General features: G+C 40.0%; 1 protein-coding gene across 1 annotated transcript in view; it reads right to left on the bottom strand.

Annotated features, from left to right (window-relative positions):
• The window catches only part of pard3bb (par-3 family cell polarity regulator beta b), a 287217-nt gene that overhangs the window by 81435 nt on the left and 182039 nt on the right, over positions 1-23743 (bottom strand). Inside the window, exon 17 of the mRNA XM_079465100.1 lies at positions 20591-20810. Coding sequence (XP_079321226.1) covers positions 20591-20810 — 220 coding nt within the window. The remainder of the gene's footprint in view (positions 1-20590; positions 20811-23743) is intronic.

Raw genomic sequence — 23743 nt, 5'->3', positions numbered from 1 at the left:
GTCTGGGTGAGCATTCGCACTTTTAGATCTGACACTTTAATTTCTGTAATTTTACGTGTCTAATACATGCATGGGCAACTTCTAACACACCAAAGACACAGAAAACACTATTGGCGCAATATTACCCCTTTATTAAGATCTTGAAACACGTTGTAGCTTGAGACGTTTTCTAGTTTCCGTCTCAAAAAAAGGCTTCTTAATGTGAACTTATCTTACATCATACCACAGACACAGACCAGACAAAAAAATCTTTTTTTTCTTTACCTAGTATCCAGACTTCAAGGAAGTTAAGACGCTTCCGTGTTTAAATAAAAACGTATTTCATAAAGGTCATTTTTGAGAGCCATAGGTGACTGGTGAGGAAGATATTAACAGAAAATCTCCACAGGCTCTGGAGTTGAATGTTAAAGGAAGCCAACCCCCTCTGTCAGATAGTCACTGTAGGAGGTTATATATATATAGACCAAAAAACTAGTCTCTTTCTGTACTCTACATGAAAAAGACCCTGAAAAAGGTGCCAATGCTCTACAGGCCAGCAGGATAACAGTGCTTAAAACATAGGGGAGCAGGCCAGATTTTGGGTTAATGGCACCCCTGGAGCAGGGTTCGAGTGCACGGCTGGTGGGGGTTGAAAGGGCAGTTTGATGAGAAGTGGGATCCAAGACTGCCAGCCCATCTGTTCAGCCAGCACACATAGGCGAAAAACAGTGTGACATTTCTGCTACAACCACTGCCACCATGCCAGGATCTGCATTAGAGAGCAGAGACACTGTGAGACGAGAAGAAATGGAGTGATGTAGAAAAAATTCAGCATGAAGTGAAGCACGACTATCCATAAATTACAGAATTACATGCACAGAGAGCACGCTGTTAAAACAGCAGCAATTGTTTTTAGGTTGGCCTTTGTTTGACAGGATAGAGAAGAGAGAACATGAAATAATTTGGGGTGAAAGAGAGGGAGGTGGTAGTTGGGAAAGGAAAACAATCCAGGATTCGCAATAGGTGCGAATCACACTTGACTATTGGCGTCAGCGAAAAGCATTAATACATCTTCAATCTCTCAAATTTGGGTTTATATACCCATGTGAAGTCTCAAAATTTTAGAAACACGGTTTTTCATATTCAGGTAAGTCCATTGTCACATTCATAACTGTCCATATTTCTCATAAATGGGCACATGGAAATAAAACTATTTTGTGGCTTGTGATGAGCCATCCCTTCTCCATTTGTTGGGCATTATAGCAACACGTGTTTGAACCCAACTGAGTATTTCCTCCAGATATGTATCTGTCCAATGAGACAAAAGTCTAGAAAGTACAACAACGAATATCCAAATAGAAATTAAATAAAGATAAAGAATGAAAGAGATCAGATAATAAATGCATACTGTATAGGGCCAGGTGGACACGTCTCGCTCCGCTATAGGAAGTTCCACACATGTGCGCATCAATAGAAGAAAGGAGAAAATCTGTTGTTCTCAGAGCCTTGCACACATAGCCGTGGGGTATCCGTGTGTTGGATTGGCACCGGGGGCCCAGAGGGGAGGTTACAGATAGCAGGGGCCACTTTGACTGATGCACGTGCGTCATTGAGACCACAAAAGGCCCAATTTTGCTCACTTCATACTCCACCAATCATTTACATCTAATGGCTCTATAATTACATCACAATCAATTACATATGAAGCCTTTATTAAACCGCTGCTCTGTAACAGTGTGTAATGTACCGACGAATAACAACAAAAAATGCACAATACACTTGGTAAATGCGAATCAGGATGTGTTAAGGTTTTCTTGAAATATCAGCGGGAATGGCCTATTCTGTGATTTCGACTAATTTTACACTTCAATAGCAGATTCCATGCCTGTTTTTGACAGTAATGTGGGCCACTTGTGTTCACACAGCCAGAAAGACCCCCAGGGCACATGAGCGGGGAAAAAACAACAACAACAAAGAGACTGGAGAGTCTGGGACTTGACCTGGATTACACACACACAGCGTGTCGCCATTCATGAATTCCTGTAGTTTTTGATTGTTAGTACAGCATGGCGTCTTAATCAGTCACCGTTCCACGCTCGTCTGAATTTTAACACTCCAATCAGACCAAGAACAAAACAAACCACATATGGCTCGTTCAATGTATGTGTATTGGTGATGCACTTCCTTGAAACATAATGTTCATTTTTACTTTCTTAATACATATGGGTCTTTATTGGTAGATTTTTTCGTAAAGTGTATTATGGGAAGATAGATGACCGAAAGGAAGGCAATATTTCATTTGGATCTGAAAAAAAGACCCAATTTGATCCCATGCCTTTCAAGCCTTTGGGTACTGAACATTACGTGAACATCTTTCATAGAAATGCACATTTCTCAAGCAAATTTTCACAACGCAGTTGTTTTTCCAAGGAAGGTTTTACTAAAAATGACACAAATTTGTCAATATCAGTCATCAACATTAATATCATGGTTACCTTTGCTGGGTTATTTACAGTATTATAATGTGCTAAGTATAAACACAAAGTTAGTCTTTCACGGTTACTGACGCTGCCACTGTAAAAACAAAAGTTTAATTTGACAGAATTTTTATTTGTTTATTTGACAGATTTCTGAAATCCAATTTTACGTTACAATATTTTGTATTTTACTGTAATTTATTAGCAGGATTTGTTTACAGTGTGGGTTATTCACAATATTATGATATTTGAAGTAACAACACAAAGTTAGTCTTTGCAGTAAATAATATCACGGTTAGTGATGCTGCACTGCAAAAGAAAATGGGAATTGGAAAACTGAATTTTACTGTTTTTATTTGACAGAATTTTCACGTATTTTTGAAATGCAGTAGAAATGTCAAATTACAAAAAACGACGGCAAATCTACAAGAAAAACATAACTTGCAAACATTTTTATGGTATTTTTTGGTGCCCCAACTGCCAGAATATTATAGTTTTTAACACATTTATTTTACAGTGTGGCTCATTTACAAAATTATACTATTGGAAGAATCAACCAAATAGTTAATAATCAATTATTGTCAATAATAAAACCTTAAAATTACAATAAACCTATTCATTTTGCAATAATACCATAACATGAGGTCTTTTATTTTTTAAAGCATTCTTCTACTCAAGTGTTTTCTACTCAAGTCATAAATCTTTTGGCTGCTTTACTGCCACATATCCAAAGGATAAAACTGAATTATTGATGTTAATGTCCTGTGTTGATCTGAGGCGGGACAGGTAAGTGCACCCTCATGTAGACAGATCAAAGGTCGGGCCTTCAAGTCCTAAACCAGATGGACTTTCTGCACAGGACTGAAAGCGACCCTTCAAAGCCAAATCCATTCCTCTCTAAACTCTCCACTACACCAGGAAAATGTGAGAAAGATCAACTCCTCCCAGAGATTGATCCCAGAAAACATTACTATGGACACAATTGGAAACACATGGAAGTTGAAGATCTACATGCTGACCATGCACTCTTTCTCTTTGTCCATTTCCCTTAAAGAAGTGCTTAACCTTTTGTGGGAAAGGGCTTTGAGCATCTGGGGTGAGTAATGACGGAGGAAGTCAATCAATACCTCTTGCCTGACGATTGCCATTCAGAGTGTAATTGCATGCGGTTTCTTTTCCTCCAATGGAACATAACTGCCCCTTTCATCTATTCACCTTTTAGTAGACTCCCCAATTTTGGTCTTTGTCTAACCTCTAACGACTCCTCAACCAAGTCTGTAACGTGACAGGTGCATGAACGGGCATAATGAACTATGGACATCCATATGACCTTCTAGCTTTAACAAGCGCTGCAATTTGTGGACGTCAAGGAACGTCGACCACAACCCCAAAGGCTGGTTTGTTTTCTCGAGGTGTGAATGGGGCCATGTGGTGACATATCTGATACATCTGCACCAGCTGTCTCCAGCACGACTGCCTGTACTTTTGACGCCAAACCTCCCACCACAATATCACCAGCCATATCGCACGAATACATTATCGGCTTTCACCACGTCGACGAGCTTCATCGCACCTCTCAACCAAGAATCTCGCTAATTATGTACAGAGACTCTACGGTGTCTGTCTTGAACGCTGTTGAGGACAACTGCACATTAAAATGGATGTCATGGGCTGGCAACGTTCACACACTTTAACAAGGCAACGTTGTTCGGCTCTGGCTGACCAGATCTTGAGCCGTAGAGTTGATGGAAGACAATCTGCTCACGGTATGGAAGACGCACAGAGGGAGAACAGACGGGAGGTGAAGGAAGCACTCGTCTGAATCCGTACAGGGGGTGGATGAAGCAGAAGGAAGAAGGGATGGATGAACACTGGAACAGACTGGCGAGCAGAACGGTCTCCCCCCTGCTCAGAGCTCTGGCTCGTGGTGACCACAAATCGTCTTTGTCGGCCTGAACTTTAAAGGAACTTTCCTCCATCTTTTCCTCACAGATTTCTTCATTTCAGAGAAAGAAAATGTCCAATATGTCATACCACCCTCTGTCCAAAACAGAAGTAATTCAGATGGTTCAATCTAGAACCACATTTCTTTTCATTGCTTTTATGCTCCATAACCTTTAAAATGGCAAACAGTAACTGTGGTGCCAAACGTTTTAAAGTGTTTTACAATCTGTTTTTAACACACATAATACTAATCTAACAAGCATCATTTGGTATATGAAGTCCTTAAAAGGATCATTTTAAATGTAATACATGTACCAGCAGTGGCGGTGTTTCAACAAAACCTAGGGTATGGCAAAATTTCCTCTGGCCATACAACAACGACATTCCAAAGTAACGTAACCATGAATTATACCACATCATATCTAAACAAAACGTGTACAAGAATCCAGGAAACAGAAAGAATGCGCGAACATGCACAGAGACCTACAGATAACGAACCCTTCCCTCGTTTAAAATGTGCTTTTTAAAGTTCTAATTCTGCAACAAAATTTCTACTAAACCATCCGCCATTTATTCTGCGTGAGATAATCGCTTCAAACCCACAGCCAGATGTTGTCACAATAACCACCAACGACAACCTTAATCGGGTACGAGTCTAAAATATATGCCAAACATTAAATGAAATTACCAGTAAATACAATTTAATCTCAAAACATGTCTTACTTCGTCACAGTGCAGTTCATTGAATAAGTAGCGGCGAACATTTAGTGCAATGAACTGCGACTGCGCAACACTGGCATATGGAGTACATTTTTTATATTTATTATATTAATATTATTAATTTGGCTAAATTTATACATCTGGCTTGGGCAGATGATATTGATTAAATCTATGTATTGGCATATGTCTGCATCAAAGACCTAACTACTACCCCATACCTTACCACCACCTTAAAGGGATTTTTTAAATAGTTTCTTCACTTTGTTAAAAAAATTTTTTTCAAATGTGATGTGAAAATGTAGACAAGCGAAAGGTGGATTCGAACCTTCGGTATGGACAAACAAATTGCTTATCGCAGGAATCTCCTCGCATTGGGTTGGACGGGATGCGGTGTCATGATGTCGTAGCTAAAGCTTGTTTGCGATTGAAAAACGCTAGTGTACTACGATCACCCTTAGCTAAAACGTAAAACATTAACACAGATACTGTACGTCTGTCCAAAAACTAAAAGCCCCAAGATCTGTAAGGTTAAAAGAAAAAGCACAGACACATTTTGTCAGCTAAAATACAATATCTGAAAATGTATGGCATTTTACGGTTTCTTTTCCCGAATTTTTACGTACTTCTGAAAAGTCAAATTACAAAATAAAAGACAAAATGTACATGTCAGGTGTAAAATAACAAGGAACATTTTTTAATATATGCAGGCTAAATGCTTTTTTTGGCACTCCAGCTGCTTTTTACTTTCAGTATCCTTTGAATTTACATTTGACCCGTTGATAAAATGAGAAATTGTACAAAAGTCAGATTTAAAGATAATGTTGAATTAATCCGAATACATGGCTTTCCGTTGACCAAGTGATATCCAGGAAAGAAACATTCTCTAACACTTTTCTTTGTTGAGCTTATATAAGCTTTGGCATATTTTAAGACACTGCAATACAGTACACCAAGCAACAACCCCTGTGTGACGGCGAGATGCTTTTCAGAACAATCATAATGCTTCAAGTCCTCTCTCCAGACTCTGAGCATATGGTCAATGCCACAGGCCTAATTCATGGTGTAGGTGGAGGTAAAACCTGTGAGGTCTAATCATACACATGGCCCAACAGTAATCTGTCGTGTTCATTAGCGCTCGCCGTGTACATCATTAGCTTTACCCACAGAGCATCATAATGGCAGAAATTACACCATCATCCACAGCTATAATCACCCCACTTTCCACAGCCATTAAAACAAGCAAAGAAAACCCACAGCCTTCAGAGACTGAAAACACAGCAACACCACACATGAAAGCCATTTTGCTACAGCTCGGATTTATGAAATATCTACAACCTTTCCATTCTTGCCCTTAATGGCAATCTGCTATGTAAATCACAAAGCATATTGCGAAAACTAAGCAAAATAATATTATGTAATTCGATTTCGTTAATAGATCTCTCAAAAGTTGCTCTCCAACTTTATGATTTAATAAGTCTGTAAGGCAAAGTCATATGATGTGAGGAACCTGACCTCCATATTATTATTGGCTCCATAATCTTGTTTTGAAGCTACACAGTGAAATGGCCAAACCGAGACCAATTTATCATTAGTCCCTGTGTGACCACCGACCTCCGCAGATGTAAAACTCATGTGGTTCCTGTTGGACTATACTTTAAACATGAAGAATAATGGGTCGGTTACATTTTGGTGCTAAATTAATTTACAGAGATTAATTTAAGGAGCTCAGATACTGATTCTGTAAGGATTAAACACAGAAAGTCCATCTTTTTTCTTTATAAAGCAAACGGAAACACCTGAGACGTCTAGTCTCATTTAATCTGACTAACCCGGGATCCGCCCTCCGAGTAAGTAAAGATTTTAGCGGAGACATGATAGGTCAGACATGATCTGTATCGTGATGTACTGTATATGAGAACGAAACAGCTTCTGAAATTCGAAAAATAAATTGTAGCGTGGGACTTTATTTTGCCCTTCCCTTTTTGATTGGTTTGTTGCAAGTTGGTTCTGAAGGCTAGGACTAAAAAGGCCCGGCCATTGGACAGTCAGAATAGTCCAACCCCTTTTTTGTTGCTGATGTCATGTGTTGTTGTTGAGAGGGGGAGAGGAGCTTCATGTTTTTGATTAAAGATAACAAGTGAAAATGAATAAAAAAAATAATAACGCTGTGCACGGATAAATGGTCTACGATAATCATTGCGATACTGTGTAAAACACTTCAAATTTTTCTGTTTGATATTATGGTGACTTTAAGGCTTTGCAGGACCAGTGAAAAGTTACGTATGTTTTTCTTTTCATATAAAAAAACCTACAGAAGATATTTCGAAACATAGAAGAAAAAAATGTGTAAAAAATATAGGGTATGACGAACATATTATTGTATAAGTGCATTTTTCTAGGTCTACTTAAATTTAAGTTCTTTTTTGTATTTTACTAGCAAGTTTACTAAAATAGATAATACACTTCGGTTTTCCATAAAACAAATCCAAGGGGGTTGGCGTGTTATAACTTGTTCAAGTTAACAGGACTTTTATTTTGACAGGTGGCTGCAAAAGGTGTTCTCATGTGTTAGCGTATTTGTATAGTGAGAAATTATTAATAGGACAATTTGAATTTTGTTCGCTGTTCAGAGCTACTTTCTGTTAAGAAAATAATACATTTGCCAGATTTCATCCCATTCCCTGTTATACAGCAAATTCCGTTTTCATGCCCGGATTCCATGATTTTGTATGTGTTTTCTGCAACGCAGAAACCGTAGGGCCTTAGGCTTTAGGATATCTTAAACATGAACATTATGTAAACTTTATACTCACAGAACTTTTAATTTCCTGACAATATGTAATACTTGATGTTGTTTACAAGTTGGATGTCAGACACATCTAGAGAGATCTCATTTAGGCCCTGATATTACAATATGATGGAGTGATGATGTGAAGCAATGTAAAAGAGTAAAGCAAGTGCACGTTTCTGAAAACCTTTTCAAGCTCATGATGCCTAGAGAGTTAAGATTGATCCTGCACCAACAAGACGACTATTTTCTTCCAAAACAACATTGACATTCACAGGAATAACAAGACACAGCGAGGGGCAGTTAGGAGCTTAAAACCGTAGAAACTGTGTTCCAAGAATTTTCATTCGCATGAGTCCGTCCTACAGTAAACGAGTGTGATGTAATCAAATAAAGCCTCGTCCTCCTCCATTCGGGCCCGACAGAGTCTGTGTGTGTGGAATCATGAAGTCTTGTGTTGCAGTGGAGTCCGTAGGATGTGCACGGCTGGTGGGGACAGCGAGCATTAACACATGGTTTATTTACTCTGAAGTCAACAGGTCTGAATTGAATTCTGATCAATGGGTCCACAAGGGCTGTAAATATATAAACGATATATATCATAAACCGTCTACGCGCTGCACATCATTGCTATGACAGAGAGCGAGCGAGAGCTCAGAGAAAATGAGAAGAAGGCAATTTACAGCTTTTTTTGCCTGCGACTGGAATGAAGTACAACAGGAAAAAAATGAAGAACCAAAAAGGGCCATTTTATACACTTGACTTCCCACCCTCTCTTTACACTTAGCTCTGACACATACACTACACAAGTACTTAAACATACACACTTCCCGCTATGCAAGCTCTGTTTCATGTAGGGTTTAATTCTGAAATGTGTCAAAATGCAATTCACGCAATGCAAAGAGCGATCTGAAAGGGATACTCAACCCAAATATTCTGTCATTATTGACTCACCCTCAAGCTGTTTCAAAGCAGTATAAGTGCATGTGTTTGATGAACACAAATACATATATTTGGTCGAAGTTGCCTTAGAACTGTTTCCTTTCCTTAATTCTTCAAAATATCTCATTTAATGTTCAACAGAACAAAAAAGAAGATACAATCATTGTAGACCTACTGTGGTAGTCAATGATGTCGCAGAAATGGCATTTACTAAAATTCTTCCAAATATCTTTCTTTGTGTTCATCAGAACCAAGAAATGTATACAGGTTTGGAACAACTTTAGGGTGAGAAAATCATTTTTAGGTGGAGTATTCCTCTGTATTATCAAATGATTTTGAATCTCATTTCTTCTCACATATCTCGTGACTAGTCGTCATATCTTGATGCGTGTAGATGACAACTTAGTCATGAGACACGCAAGAACCAGATTCAATGTTCAACATTCAAGCAATTGGTACTGCCATCGTAGCACATTACATCCAACAAACAAACGCATAACACTTTAATGTCAGACCATACATCATTCCATAAATCCCACAATACCCACTGTCTACAGTCATTTAACAATTTCCAGAAAGAAAAATAGTACTTTTAAAAAGATCTTGCAGCTCATACAGTATCTAACAGCTTCCATAAATTTCCGCCACGTTCTCCCTGATGATTGTTACCTTTCAAGGACCAACCTATAAGCAACCTGCCACATCTCCGCTCTTTAATGTAATCAAAAGCAGGAACAGAGCCGTAATGAAAAAGAGGATAAGATGGAACAAGAGCCTCACCACAGAGGTGCTACTGACGAACAATAAAATGAGATGAATTCAGCGGCGGGACACAGAGCCAATCACATATTCATGCCGTTTTCCATTCATCCAATCATCTTAATCAGGACATTGCATCTTGGGAATCAAAGGCGAGATGATTGAACTTCCATTAAAGAGGTCTTTCAGTGATTCATAATGAGATGAGGAGAGAACAGAAAGAGGTGGGTTAGCTACTGTGTGCTTCGGCTCGAACCGCACACATGAACCACCTGGTGATAACCGTTACCATGGAGAACTAAAGACTGGGAAGACCATAACCTTTCTAAGAAATAAAGCTATCTTCAGATCACTGTAGTTGTAAAGGTGAGGTGGGCGCCAGAGTGGAGGCTGTTTCAAGGGGCTGGTTTTGTGTGTCTGGTATTGAGTCAAGTTGGGACTTGGGCGAAGGAAGCTGGTCCTCCATTTGAATTCTAGAAACCCCGAAAACAAGACTATTTGGACACTTTAAGACTTTATGGCATATAAGTATGTACTGTTGTAAATTTTAATGTATTAAAGATTTCAGGCAATCTATACGCTAGTGTATTATTAAAGTGGATAAATGATTTTGAAAAAAACTATTGCACTTGTTAGATTTTTGTCCAATCAAATGCTTTTCTAGAATGTCCCTCCCCCCAAAAAACAGTCATAAATATCGATGACTCATATTGCACTTCTTCAAATATTTTTCCAATTAAATGCTTTTCTAGAATGCCCCCCCACACCCAAAACCGCCAAAAATATTGATGACTCATATTGCACACCTTTGATTTTTGTCCAATCAAAAGCTATTCTAGATTGTCCCTCCTCCCCCCAAAAATTGTATGACTCACATTGCACTTCTCAGATTGTTGTCCAATCAAATGCTTTTCTAGAATGTCCCTCTTCCCCCCAAAAAACAGCCATAAATGTTGATGACTCTTATTGCACTTCTTCAAGTTTTATTCCAATGAAATGCTTGTCTAGAATGCACACCCCCCAAAACCGCAAAATATATTGATGACTCATATTGCACACCTTTTCCTCCTCACCTTGTTCCTCCTCCCCTCAAAAAATGTATGAGTCCCATTGCAATTCTCAGATTTTTGTCCAATCAAATGCTTTTCTACAATGTTACAGCCAAAAATATTGATGACTCACATTGCACTTTTTAGATATCTGTCCAATTAAATCAAGAATGGGAATGTCCCTCCCCCAATACCACCAAAGCTGTGACGCAAGTAAAACATGTTACCAGAACATAAAACAATATGAATAATTTAAGATTATTAAAGAACATTTGGATGGTTTTGTATGTTATCTTACTTCCCACCCAATGGATGTTAACGTTTTTGCTGATGAGTGTCAGACTTTCTTGTTGACTTCAAACAAACATAATACACAGCAGGAAAGACATAAGAAAATGTGTTAATTGAGTGAGAGAGAGAGAGAGAGAGAGAGAGAGAGAGAGAGAGAGCGAGAGAGAGAGAGAGAGAGCGAGAGAGAGAGAGGGGAGAGGGAAAGGGGAGCTGTTGCTCTGTCAGCAGGTCTGTGAGGGAGGGATGAGGTTAGTTGCACCATCTGTGATTCTGACACTTTCTGCAGAGGCTTTTAGAGGCCATTAGCACACACACACTAAGGGTCAGACACCAGTGCTTTCTTTTTCTCACACACACATTTAAGTACATGCATAAACACACTCAAGTACATGTACACAAGTACAAACGTGCATATACACACATGTACTGACGTTTTTTATTTATTTAAACAGAAGAGGAAATGGAACAGTTCATCCCAAAAATTTAATGATGTCATTATTTACAAATTCTCGTGTCGCTTCAAAGTCATCCGAGATTCTTTCATTCCTGCAACAAGAAAGGAGAAGTATGTGCTGAAAGCTTTGTGCTTGGTCCTGATAAATCCAGTCCTCATTTACTGTAACTGCATAGACAACTAGTTCAATCTTTGTATTTCTTTTTTGGTGTTCCACTAAGGCTAGAAAGTCATGTACGTTTGGAATGACATGCGAGTGAGTTCATAGTAGCATTTGTGACTTTTCTAATCTAGTCACCACTGGTGATGGCAGTAAACACATATTTAGGGTGCATGCCAGTGTTTACTGCACGTTTCAGTTAAAGGGACATGTTTGCCTTCCGGCAAGGAACGGTTATTATTATAAGGACGATTATCAGCTCTTTTGCAACCAAAAAGTAAATTTTTGATTTTTTTTGGAACTGTTTGTCATGGTTCTGCCTTCTCTTGTCTTGATTTTCTGGTCTAGAGGCAGAATCATGACGGACCCACGTGTTTTATGTGGAGAGAAACATATTATTGTCAATCAGGACATAATATGCGTTCTCTCCTGTCTCGTCATTTGGCCCCGCCCCTCTCGTTTCTAGTATAGCTTTCCTCCTGTGTCTCATTACCCACACCTGCCCATCGTTATATCCTTTGTTCGTCTCCCTATTTAAATACTTTGTATTCTCTGTCCTGGGCTTTTGGTTGTCGTACTTGTCGGTAACTGTGCTCTGTGTAACTGCTCTGAGGATTTGTCCCTACGCTGTGTCCAAGCGTTAGCGGTTTTTTGTGTTACGCTCCTGTTCTGTTACCCTCCGTGAGTTTTTTGTTCCTGTTTTTGCTGTCTTTGTTATCCCCTGTATTTTACTCCCTCGTGGGTTTTTGTTTTCTGTTTTGTTATTATTAAAATCTGTTACCCCCTATTGCTGCCTGCATTTGGGTTCTCTCACTACCTGTTCCGTGACAGAACAAACAAGCCAAAACAGAACCCAGCGGCAGCATGGACACTGGCCGGTCTAGCTTGGCCCGCCACCTCTGCAGCCTTCGTCAGGGAAGTGAGACTGTGGATGATTATGTGGAGAGGTTCCTGGACATTGCAGGACAGGGCGTCTTCGGGGAGGAGGAGCTGGCGGTGCTGTTTAACACCGGTCTCAGAGAGCCACTCTCTCGCTCGGAGATGAGGCCGTTGGATTTCGACGCTGTGTGGGATGCTGCCACAGGTCGTTCGTGGTCCACGACCTCATCGAACTCCTTTTACTCATCTCCGCTGGTTGCGATACCCGAGAGTGGTCCTCTGCAGATCAGGAATGTGGGCATCGCCACACACCAATCCCCAACCTCTGCAGTCTCTCCACAACCGCCCAGTCTCACTGGCAAGCGAGGGAAACGGGAATCCTGGGGGTCCTCGTTTGAGGCCTCCAATCCCGAGCCGCTCATCCCATTCTCTTCGTTCCTGCAGCCTGCCACCAGGCGGGTGGCTCGGCTGAAGAAGAGGCAACGGAGGGTGGCTCGGAGAGTGGTCCCGTCAAGTCCGGTGGTCCCAAGTCCTGCCCTGCCGGCCTTCCAGCCGGTGTCTCAGCTGGGGACTCCTAGAGCCTCTATGACTCCCCCTAAGACTGTTTCACCATATCCATTCCCTTTTGGACTGCCCCCTAGGCAATCTTGTTTGCCTCCACCCCCCCCTCCCTTGTTTGTTATTTTTATTGTCTCACCCCAACCCGTTTGTGATTATTTCTTGTATGCCCCTAGTCATGTTTGCAATGTTCTGTTGGTTTATGTCTGTTACCCAGTCTGTCTTGTCTTGTTAGCTACTCCCTTGGTGAACGCCAGGAGTCGTTCATTAAGGGGGGGGATTCTGTCTTGATTTTCTGGTCTAGAGGCAGAATCATGACTGACCCACGTGTTTTATGTGGAGAGAAACATATTATTGTCAATCAGGACATAATATGCGTTCTCTCCTGTCTCGTCATTTGGCCCCGCCCCTCTCGTTTCTAGTATAGCTTTCCTCCTGTGTCTCATTACCCACACCTGCCCATCGTTATATCCTTTGTTCGTCTCCCTATTTAAATCCCTTGTATTCTCTGTCCTGGGCTTTTGGTTTTCGTACTTGTCGGTAACTGTGCTCTGTGTAACTGCTCTGAGGATTTGTCCCTACGCTGTGTCCCAGCGTTAGCGTCCTTTTGTGTTACGCTCCTGTTCTGTTACCCTCCGTGAGTTTTTTGTTCCTGTTTTTGCTGTCTTTGTTATCCCCTGTATTTTACTCCTCGTGGGTTTTTGTTTTCTGTTTTGTTATTATCAAAATCTGTTACCCCGTATTGCTGCCTGCATTTGGGTTCTCTCACTACCTGTTCCGTGACACCGTTTCATTAAAGGGTGTATCGGTTATCACAACTTAAAGATATACTCCACCCAAATATCAATTCTGTCATCATTTACTCCGTCTCAAGTTGTTCCAAACCTGTAAAAATGTCTTTGTTCTGATGAACACAAATAAATATATTTGGAAGAATGTTAGAAACTGACATTTCAGGGATATCATTGACTACCATAGTAATATGCTAACATTCCAAATATCTATCTTTGTGTTCGGCAGAACAAAGACATTTACAGAGGTCTGGAGCAACTTGAGTGTGAGAATATATACATATTTTTGGTTGGATTATCTCTTTAAGTTGTGATATCCGAAACGAATGTAATTGTTTGTTTTAGATGTAAGGCGGTGCGATTAAAGGTTCAAAAACGCTGTATTTTCTTCATACCATGCATGTTTGGATCTCCTCTTTGCTCCGCCTCACTGAAACGTGCAGATTTTTTACAAAGCTCATCACTCGGAAAAGCGAGTTGTGCTATGATTGGTCAGTTAACCAGTGCGTAGTAATTGGTCGAATACTGCAAGCGTGTGACGGAAATGTAACGCCTCTTACCATATTTGGAACATCAGGTTCCTATTCAATTGTACTGACAGGTACGCCCACCTTACTTGCGTCTACATTTGGGCGGTTTAGTCACATCATACCACGAACTGACGTAGCTTCAGGCAGGTCTGGGTAAGCATTCGCTTTTAGATAGAACGCATCTTTTGGTCCGACACTTCAATTTAGCAATTTTACGTGTCTAATACATTCACAGAAAAACACGAATTCACGCCATATGACCCCTTTAATGAAACGGTTTCAAAAAAATCCAAAATTAACTTTTTGATTGCAAAAGAGCTGAAAATCGTCATAATAATAATAATAACAACCGTTCCTTGCTCGATGCAAACATGTCAAGTGAGGGGATGGAGAAGACAGAGGCAGAAGAGATGACAGCTGGTGACAGGACGGAGACGCTCCAGTCGCTGTTAATGGTGCTAGAAGAGTACAGAACATTTGTTCTCACTGATCTCTTTAACATAAACATCAGCCGGTGAGAACAGCGTTATCATTACACACACGACAACAACTTTTTCTCACACAAAGTGTCATACCAACCCTGGAATGCATCAACATCCGTCACTTCTCACGGTTTGCAGTTCACACATTTACATAGATAGTTTGGAAGGCAGCGCTCTATCAAACACTGACCTACAAGACACATTGGTAATCTGTTGCCTTACAAGGGAAAGCTTAAATCCGCATTCCTATCCGTTAATGGGAGACGGGCCTATGTTGGTCGCAGTTTTAAATGAGGAACTGCAATTTAGCTGAATTGCTCCAGATTAAGGTCAATTATGTCATATTTCATTTCTGGTAAAACGTGGCAGCGCTGATCAGATAAAAGGTATATCACAAAGACATCTGGAAGTGTTTAGCATTGTGTAGTTTCACTGATGTTTGTGAAATAATGCATGTAAAGATTAAGGTTCAAAGGTTTGAAAAAATGTGGGTTGCTCTCAAAGCAAAGTCACGGGATGCCATGTTTACAGCAAGGCTTTTCAACTCCAGTCCAGGATTCAAACACAGATTACTGACATTGCGTCTGAATTATATGAAGGGCCTACTAAACTTATTTTTTTATTTATTTGCAATTAAAACATTTCAAAATACATGTTTTTGTATATTGTGTGTGTGTGTGCTGTGTATAATTATGTTAATATTAATACACAAACACACACACACACACTCTAAAAACAGTTGTTCAAAAAACAAGTTAAGGACAACACAAAATGTGATATTTATTTATTTATTTATGGCAGTGGTTCTTACCATAGATTTTATCCAATCAAATATCAGAAAAATAAGACCACCAACCGAAATAATTGATATTCCAGCATTGTATAACATTGAATATACTTTTGGCTTAATCAAAATTCTAAGTTTAAGATTATAAGTCTTTATTCGGGGTGAACACTACACAACGAGACGTTTGAGAAACACTGATTTATGGCTGTTTCTTTTAACACACCTCTTGGGTTGTGCCTTTCATTTCAACACATAATTTGTTTAACAGCACAATACAAACAGTGTGTTAAGATTAACACATCCATGACAGTGTGTATATACAGTCAAACCAAAATTGATTTTTTTATATTTTTCTTCAGTTGACTACCAGTAAAATTGCTAAAAAATGTGGGATAAAATTATTCAGACACTTTGATCCGACAAGTCTTGCTTAAGTAGGGCTGGACCAACATTTATATTGAAACATATTATATTGAAACTTCATTTGAGTCGATACGATATAATTCCGATAAAGATATGAACAATATTACAAAAAGCTAAATGTAAGATATAAATTGAGAGAGCCCTCTGATATGAACAATAAGATGCGGATCAAAATCCTCTTAGATGCCAACAGTATGATAAGAATCAAATCTTTTTCTATGATCAAATATTAAAATCAAAGCAATAAAAGAGACAATAACTTTGTCTCTTAATAATCTTCAAAGCTCTACAGGGGCACAGGCCTCCCGTTACTTGACACTTTTTTCTTGAATGCCTGCTTTTCACATATTCCTCTAAATGAAGGTGTTTCCAGTTTCTATTTTGGTCAAAACTTTAAAGTAACGCTTTACTTAAAGCATACAGTAAACTGTATTTATCATGCATTATTAACGTGGTTTTAATGGATTCATTATGCCTTGTAATGCCATTGTCATGAATTGCAGGTTTTACAGGATTGTGCATGTGAGGAAGTGAATGCATGTTGTTTAAGATGCTGTTAAGGGTGTGTGTGTGGGGGGGTGTTTAGCTGTCCACACATGCTTCCATCTGTCTGCAAGATGTAAAACATCCTAATGGGTCCCATCCTCCAACCTGGGGCTATACATTACCCCTTCATAGCGCTACTCAATCTCTGTCACACATACGCACTATAACAATACTTTACCTTCGAAGATCTATCTCTCACCATGCACACACACACACACACACACACACACACACACACACAAATACGACATGTGCTAATGAAAGTATGTTACACACTATAGCTTTCAAATCCACTCTCACATCACAGTAAGTACGCTAACGGACTCTAAAGCGTGTCATGCTTATTCTCACACACACAAAGCAATAACATGACCATAACCTGTAATAGTAATAGAACACATGTCCAACCCAGAGCCAATGCAGCGCCTACTAAAAGCCTGTCGACACGAATACAAAAAGATGTCAAATACAAACACACTACCATTATAGAGTATTGTGTGCGACACACAAATACAAATGAACAGGAAGACTACATATTAGATCAAGACAAGACAAAACAGTTTTTAAATTCTCTTCTATCATTTAGTCCATATGTCAAGTCATACATTTCAAAAACTATTTTATTAAACAATGTAACATTTCAAAAACATTTCATAAAAGAGCTTATAGCGTTTTATATGACTGGCTAAGCTACTTGAATTTGGAAAGCAAGGGGAAGCTAAAAAAAAGTGTGGCGTATGAATCCTAAGAACTGGCTGGAGACAATATGACATCTAAGGTTGATTCATCTCTTTTGTCGTCTATTTATCAGTGAGCCGCAGGGCCGCTTAATGTCCAAGAATCACAGAAATGCCATGACCCACACACACAGTGACCAAGAGACCGACATGGCCACTCTCTGCAGAATGGACACTGGCCAATGACTCCCACTGGGGACTATGTAGTGGCCAATAACAGTGAAACTGAGCCTGGCAAGATATAAAATGCCATCCACACTAGCCAGCAAAAGATTTTACAGGCAAAAAATGCTGTGAATAAACAACATGGAGTCCAAAAGAGATGTGACAATGTCTATAGGGTTTCTATATCAATGGGCTTTGCAGGTGATTCATGTCTAACATCAGACTCAGAGCGAGTTTGGAGAACCCAAGTGGCACCCGAGGAGCCTGACTGGTACACAAGAAAATGGAAGTAGTGGACAAGATGGCTGACATTCAATCGCATAAGCCTCTGTTGGGTGGCAAGCAGTCCAGCACCAATGTGAATGTTGAATGTTCCTCTCGTTTTGCTGCGTAAAAGGAGCAGTTCACCCCAAAATGAAAATTGTCATCGTTAACTCAGCCATAAGTTGCTTCAAACCTGTATAAATGTGATTGTTATGCTGTAAACAGAAGATGATATTTGGAAGAATTTTTGTAAACTTGTAAATCGTGCTATTCGCGTGTAGTGGGACGCTTGAACATTTTCAGTTTAATCGCATCATTCGTGTGTGAAATTCGAATCACACCGCAAGTAGGTTATCGCATCTTTGCATTGACTTGTAAATCACTCACGCTTGACGCTTCTTTCACATTTGGTGTGAACACACTAAAACAGTTCTGGGGACCGTTGACTACTATGGTAGGAAACAAACTACTATGGTAGTCAATAGTGCCCCAGAACAGATTGGATTCCCACATGCTACAAAATATATATTTGTGTTTAACAGTACAAAGATATTCATACAGATTTGAAACAACTTGGGGGTGAATAAATGATGAAAACATTTACATTTTTGGGTGAACTATCACTTTAAAGGAGCAGCTCACCTAAAAGTTGTTACTCCAAACTTGTAGGCTGTTATTTTCTTCCATGGAACACAAAAGCCAAGACTATAAAAACTCAATCTTAAAATTACATTTGATTTTATGTTTAATAAAAATAATTGAAAAAGATGCATGAGTGATGCCTGAACATGATTGGTTCTTGCATGATCTATAATCAAACACCTACAAAAACATGCAGTACTGAGAATAACAGAGAGCTCAGAATAACACAATTTATACTTTGTGTATTGGTTATTTCAAAGGTTCAGCAAAAGCATTCACAACTCGAGCACATGAAGACATTCTGTCTGATTTACAGTCAGTGAGTCAGGAGGTCATGATCCTCATGGGATCTGTACTTCACCTGCTCTTAACCTCTGAGGTCAGACATCACAAATACACATAATGCTAATTGAAAAGAGCGGTCAATAGCCTTCCATTGATCTACATGATGTAAGATCCCTGGATAGAGGCAAAATAACAGCAAATAGAAACAAGTCAATTGCTTTAGGAAGTATATAAAGATTGTTTTAAGTTCATTTAACATTATCTTATTCATCTAAACCCCTTCCGTTGTTGATATCTTAACAAAAAAGCCATTGCTGTGGGTTTATGCAGACACACAAACTCGAGATCAAGGTCACAGCAACCAAGACTCATCAGTTTTCGCAGCGCTCGCACTTCTCAACGCCTTCAAAAACTTTGTCCAGACGGTGACTTTCGTTTTTCTATCAACCTCTTTTCTGTCCATTTAATCCACTGATATTTGGCCTGTGTAAAATGACAGGGCAATCTTGCCTCAAAAGAGGCCGCGTTACGTCAGCTTTGTGTGAAAGCGGTGTCGGAATCCACAGGCCTTCGCTGACGTGCACCATCACCGCACGTCCGATACAACATCTCTAATCCCCGCGCCTGACATAAATAAATAAAACAACCAACTTATGCCATGTCAGAACATAAACACTTATCTCGGAACAACAGGACACGTTAGGACGATGGAGAGCTGGCCATGGCGGCTGCCACATGAGGGGCGATCAAGCCGGGTCTAACAGAGTCGGATAAACGGAAAGAGCCGAGTCACTATGTAAAGGTTCAGAGACGTTCACCTTGAAAAAGACGTCGACTGAATAGTGTTCTGCGGCTGTTTTCCTCTTTCCGCTGTTTCTATTTCTCTCTCTCTCTGCAGGTTCAGTGTGCGCTAAAGCGTCATGGTGCGCATTTTTCGTTTTCTCGGCAGTCATCCAAATTAAAACAATTACAGAGCTAATTGCCCGTTAGGTGGAGCCGGCCGGGGCGCCCATGCTCTGATTTGTAGACTCGCTCATGCGGGTCGTCCTCCACTGTGATGGACTCAAGCTCTTGGTCTTGCTGGTGCCCGAGCCAGCGCCGGACGGCGGGCCGATCGGCGGGCAGATGGGCAGGGGTTGGCACAGGTGGCCAGCGTGATGCAAATGATGCCTGGCACGGTGTGAAGGAAAGGGAGATTAAGCACTGTGACGCAGAGACACAGTGCCATATGGAGCTCGGGCTGACTGCTCCGTTTACCAGCAGCCGAAATCAGTTACACACGCGAGCGGGGAGAAACACCTCCAGCTGCAAGCATGAGCCAGAAAGGCAGCTCGGCCAAGATTCCGTCACATGACTTTGACCGCCTGGCAAACCTTCACTGCTACGTAGCATGTGTGTCAGACAAATCCTGACCTTTTCATGTGTGCAAGAATCTCATCAAACCATCTACAGCCTTAAAGGAACAGGAATCCAAAAAATGTAATGTAGACTTTACTCACATGTTTTAGTTTCGGACCCGAACGATGATTTTCTCTTGTTCATTGAATACAAAGTAAACTTCTGAATCTGATCATCATTTTTTATATTTTAAATGACCGCAAAAAGGGTGCACCGCATTTGACTTGGACCTTATGATACTTGAAGACTTGGAATATAGAACACAGGTTTCATGAAGCACTTTTGATTGGATTTTTGGAGCTTGTAAAATATATTCATTTCTACAATATACAAAATAGGAGGTGAACAAAATGACATTTTCTGCTGCATGGCACATTAAAACAGGAGTGTGTAAAGAATGACCATTTTCATTTTTAGGTGGACTTTAAAGAAGCAGTTCACTAGCTGGTGTTTTCATGAAATTGTCGTTTTATAGTGAACTACTCCTTTAAGAAAGTCAGATACAGAATAGGTGTGAAACAGACAAAATTGAGTACTTGCCTCAGCAATCCGAAACCTTTCTTCTTGATCTTCTTATCCAGTTCATCACTGGCCTCCTCCGTGTTCTTCTTCTCTTTTCCTTTACTTTTCAACTTGTCTTTCTTCTTTCCTTTGAGCTTCTTCTTCTTTTCCTTCTTGTTGTCCTCATTGTCTCCTGCACCCTGTCTGGAGGAGCCGCTGGCCGGAGTGTCCCGTCCAGAGCTCGGGTCCGAACCGTCATCTGTTTCAACACAACCGCAGTGCAAATTAATACTCAAAATAAATTGCAGCTGTCGGGTGAAAACCACATATTAGGGCTGTCACAATGTCAGATTGTTGTACAATAAATAGAATTTTATCATTGCCAAAATAATGTACGATAATGACAGTATCAAGATATCTACTGAAGCTATTCAGGTTTTTCCTTTCTGGTAAATGAATGAAAATAAAAATATGAGATAGAGAAACAGTTGCCCCAAAAATGACACTTCTGTCATCATTTACTCGCCCTCAAACCAAATCTGTATTAATAATATTGTTCTGATGAACACAGAGAAATATATTTGGAAGAATACTTGTAACCAAACAGTTCTTGGCCACCATTGACTACCATAGTACGAAAAATAGCTTTTTCTGTCGAAAGGCGAAACTTAGAATTAAAAAATGTGTCGATAATGATTGTGTCATTCACAGCTCGCATCTCCATATTTCATGATTTATTGTCATAAATTATTACTATTGGTTACCCTTTATTTTTGTCTTTGGCATGTTACACATGAACCAGGTAACAAAAATAAAAAACAACTGTCTAACGATTTGACTCTTGTTTATTGCTTCTTGTTTTTTAATTTCCTGAAAAGCAGTGGATTTGGACATACAAGGTAATCGTAATTCGACAAATTCGTTACAAGAACATTTGAATTCACACATCAACCTGTCTGCAGCCTTCCCCCGGGTTTTGACTCATGTGTAAATGACGCACAGTTATATTCCAACACTCAGTTTATGCCATCAAAGTAGCCAACCCTAAAGTGGCGTACATCTCACTTCAGGTTATTGGAATATAAAGATCTGTTCTGAGATTTTTCCAGCATATCTCTCCCGGAGCATCAAAAGGTCCACATTATCATAATCAGGAAGGAAGAGAAAGAAGGGATGCGGATACACTAGACAGAAAAAACTGGAGGGTGGAAAAAACTGTCTTGGTAACTCAGAAACCTGCTGACATAACCATCTGTTAGTGGCTATCCACCGCAGGGATCAGTGTGTGTGTGTGTGTGTGTGTGTGTGCGGCAGGCGATCAATCGCGGCTGCATTATGTGTCTGCACTCTGAGGTTTGTCAGATGGTGGCGGTGCTGCTGGGAGCAGATGTACGTTTACCGGGCCGCCTCGGAGAGCGTGTTAAAAGAAAGATGATGAGACGTGTGAAAAGGCATCAGTCTTTCATAAGCTCACAGCAGCTCTCTTACTAACTCTCCACATGAAGCTCAGGGGAAGGTCCTGGTAGCCCTGTACTCCTGGATTTACTGATGGCGGGTGGTCGGATCTCACAGGCCAAAATGCGAAAAGGGTCAAAACAACACAACCGAAGAGTGAGTTGGCGTTATTTGCAATTTTGTAATTTCATTTGTTGGGGACACATTATGGTTAAACAAATGATAAAAAAATTAGGATATTAATTCAAACAAAACATTCTCTTTTGACCTGCCTCTTGGCATATTTACAATTGACATCTATAAAATCTGATAAACGGCCAAGTGAGCAGCATTAAACTGGCCAAACATCCTCTGGTCATCCTCGGCCTAACACGGAAACGTATAAAATAAACAAAAGAGAGAAGAACAAACAAACAAACAACCGTCACGTCTAACTATGGAGTTCAAGGATGAGCCGTTATTCCGCAGCTCCATCCAAGGCCACACCAGCGCATCCGTTTCCCCGCGGCCTGATTTCAACACAAACAACGCAGATCTCCTGTTTAAACCCAAGCGGCAGCGAGCCGTGCGGTAATGACTGTACAGCCGCCCTATTATTTAGGGACACAGAGGAACCTCAAAAGGCACGGACCGGCTCCCACTTCTGTGATATGCTTTAAAAAACTCTTTTGTTCGGACCAGCGGAAAGGCTCATTGTAAATATCAATCCGCTTCCACAATGGTAAACTCTGGAAAAACTGGCATCTAAGCCTGAGAGAGAAGGGATAAAGAAAACAGGGGATATACTTCCCATCAAGCTCACGTCTCAAAACGAAAACACTTTAAGAGAGCGGAGCTTCAGTACCTCTGCTCAGAGCCTCACATGATCAAACTATAATGACACCGCTCTGAGCTCAAAGCTAAATTATGAATACCATTTCAAAGAGAAATAAATCCCGTCTCTGTTTATGAACCTCACTGTTGTATGGCCTTTGATATTTATATTATGGTTTCTTCTCCATGTAAGAAGAGACGTAATGTGTAGACTGTATCCTCCTAACATTTTCTTTAGTAGAGATGTGGTGTAGTGGTTGGGCTGGTAACTGGAGGGTTGACAGTTCGAATACTCGCCATTCAGAATTGCACTTTCTCACTTGTGCATACAGTAAACAAATTAAAACTCATGGAAATCAAAATTGAAAAATCTAATTTTTTGGAATATCTGTGGACTTCTGTGGAATCAAAAACTTTGACCTCTTCCCCCCTCGAAACGACATCACATCACTACCTGTCACAATTTTCATTGATTTTCAATGAAGTTGGGCGTAAAATAACATGAAAAACGTGTCATTTTACTGTAATGTATTTTTTTACAACAAATTTGGAGCAATTTGGATTAATCAGAATAAAATGAATAAAATAAAGAAAGTGAAACATTTATTTTAAAAATCATCTTAAGTTGTGGTAGATAGCATCATTTATTTGATTTTGACCCATGTTATAAATGGACCCGTATATTGTTATCATGATTTCAGGCATTTTAAGGTCCAGTGTGTAATTTTTGGAGAATCTATTGACATAAATGTAATAAAATATACATAACTATGTCTTCAGAGGTGTATAAAGACCTTACACAGTGAAGCGTTGTGTTTTTATTACCTTAGAATGAGCAATTTCTATCTAAATACACCGTGGGTCCCCTGCATTGAATTTTCCAACTACAGTAGCCCTAAACGCGCAATCTGCTCTTCACAGCGC

Source organism: Barbatula barbatula (genome assembly GCF_947034865.1).
Source record: "Barbatula barbatula genome assembly, chromosome: 9".
NCBI classification, from domain to species: Eukaryota; Metazoa; Chordata; class Actinopteri; order Cypriniformes; family Nemacheilidae; genus Barbatula; species Barbatula barbatula.
Note: the sequence above shows the minus strand (reverse complement) of the source record. Positions and strands in the feature narration are given on the sequence as shown.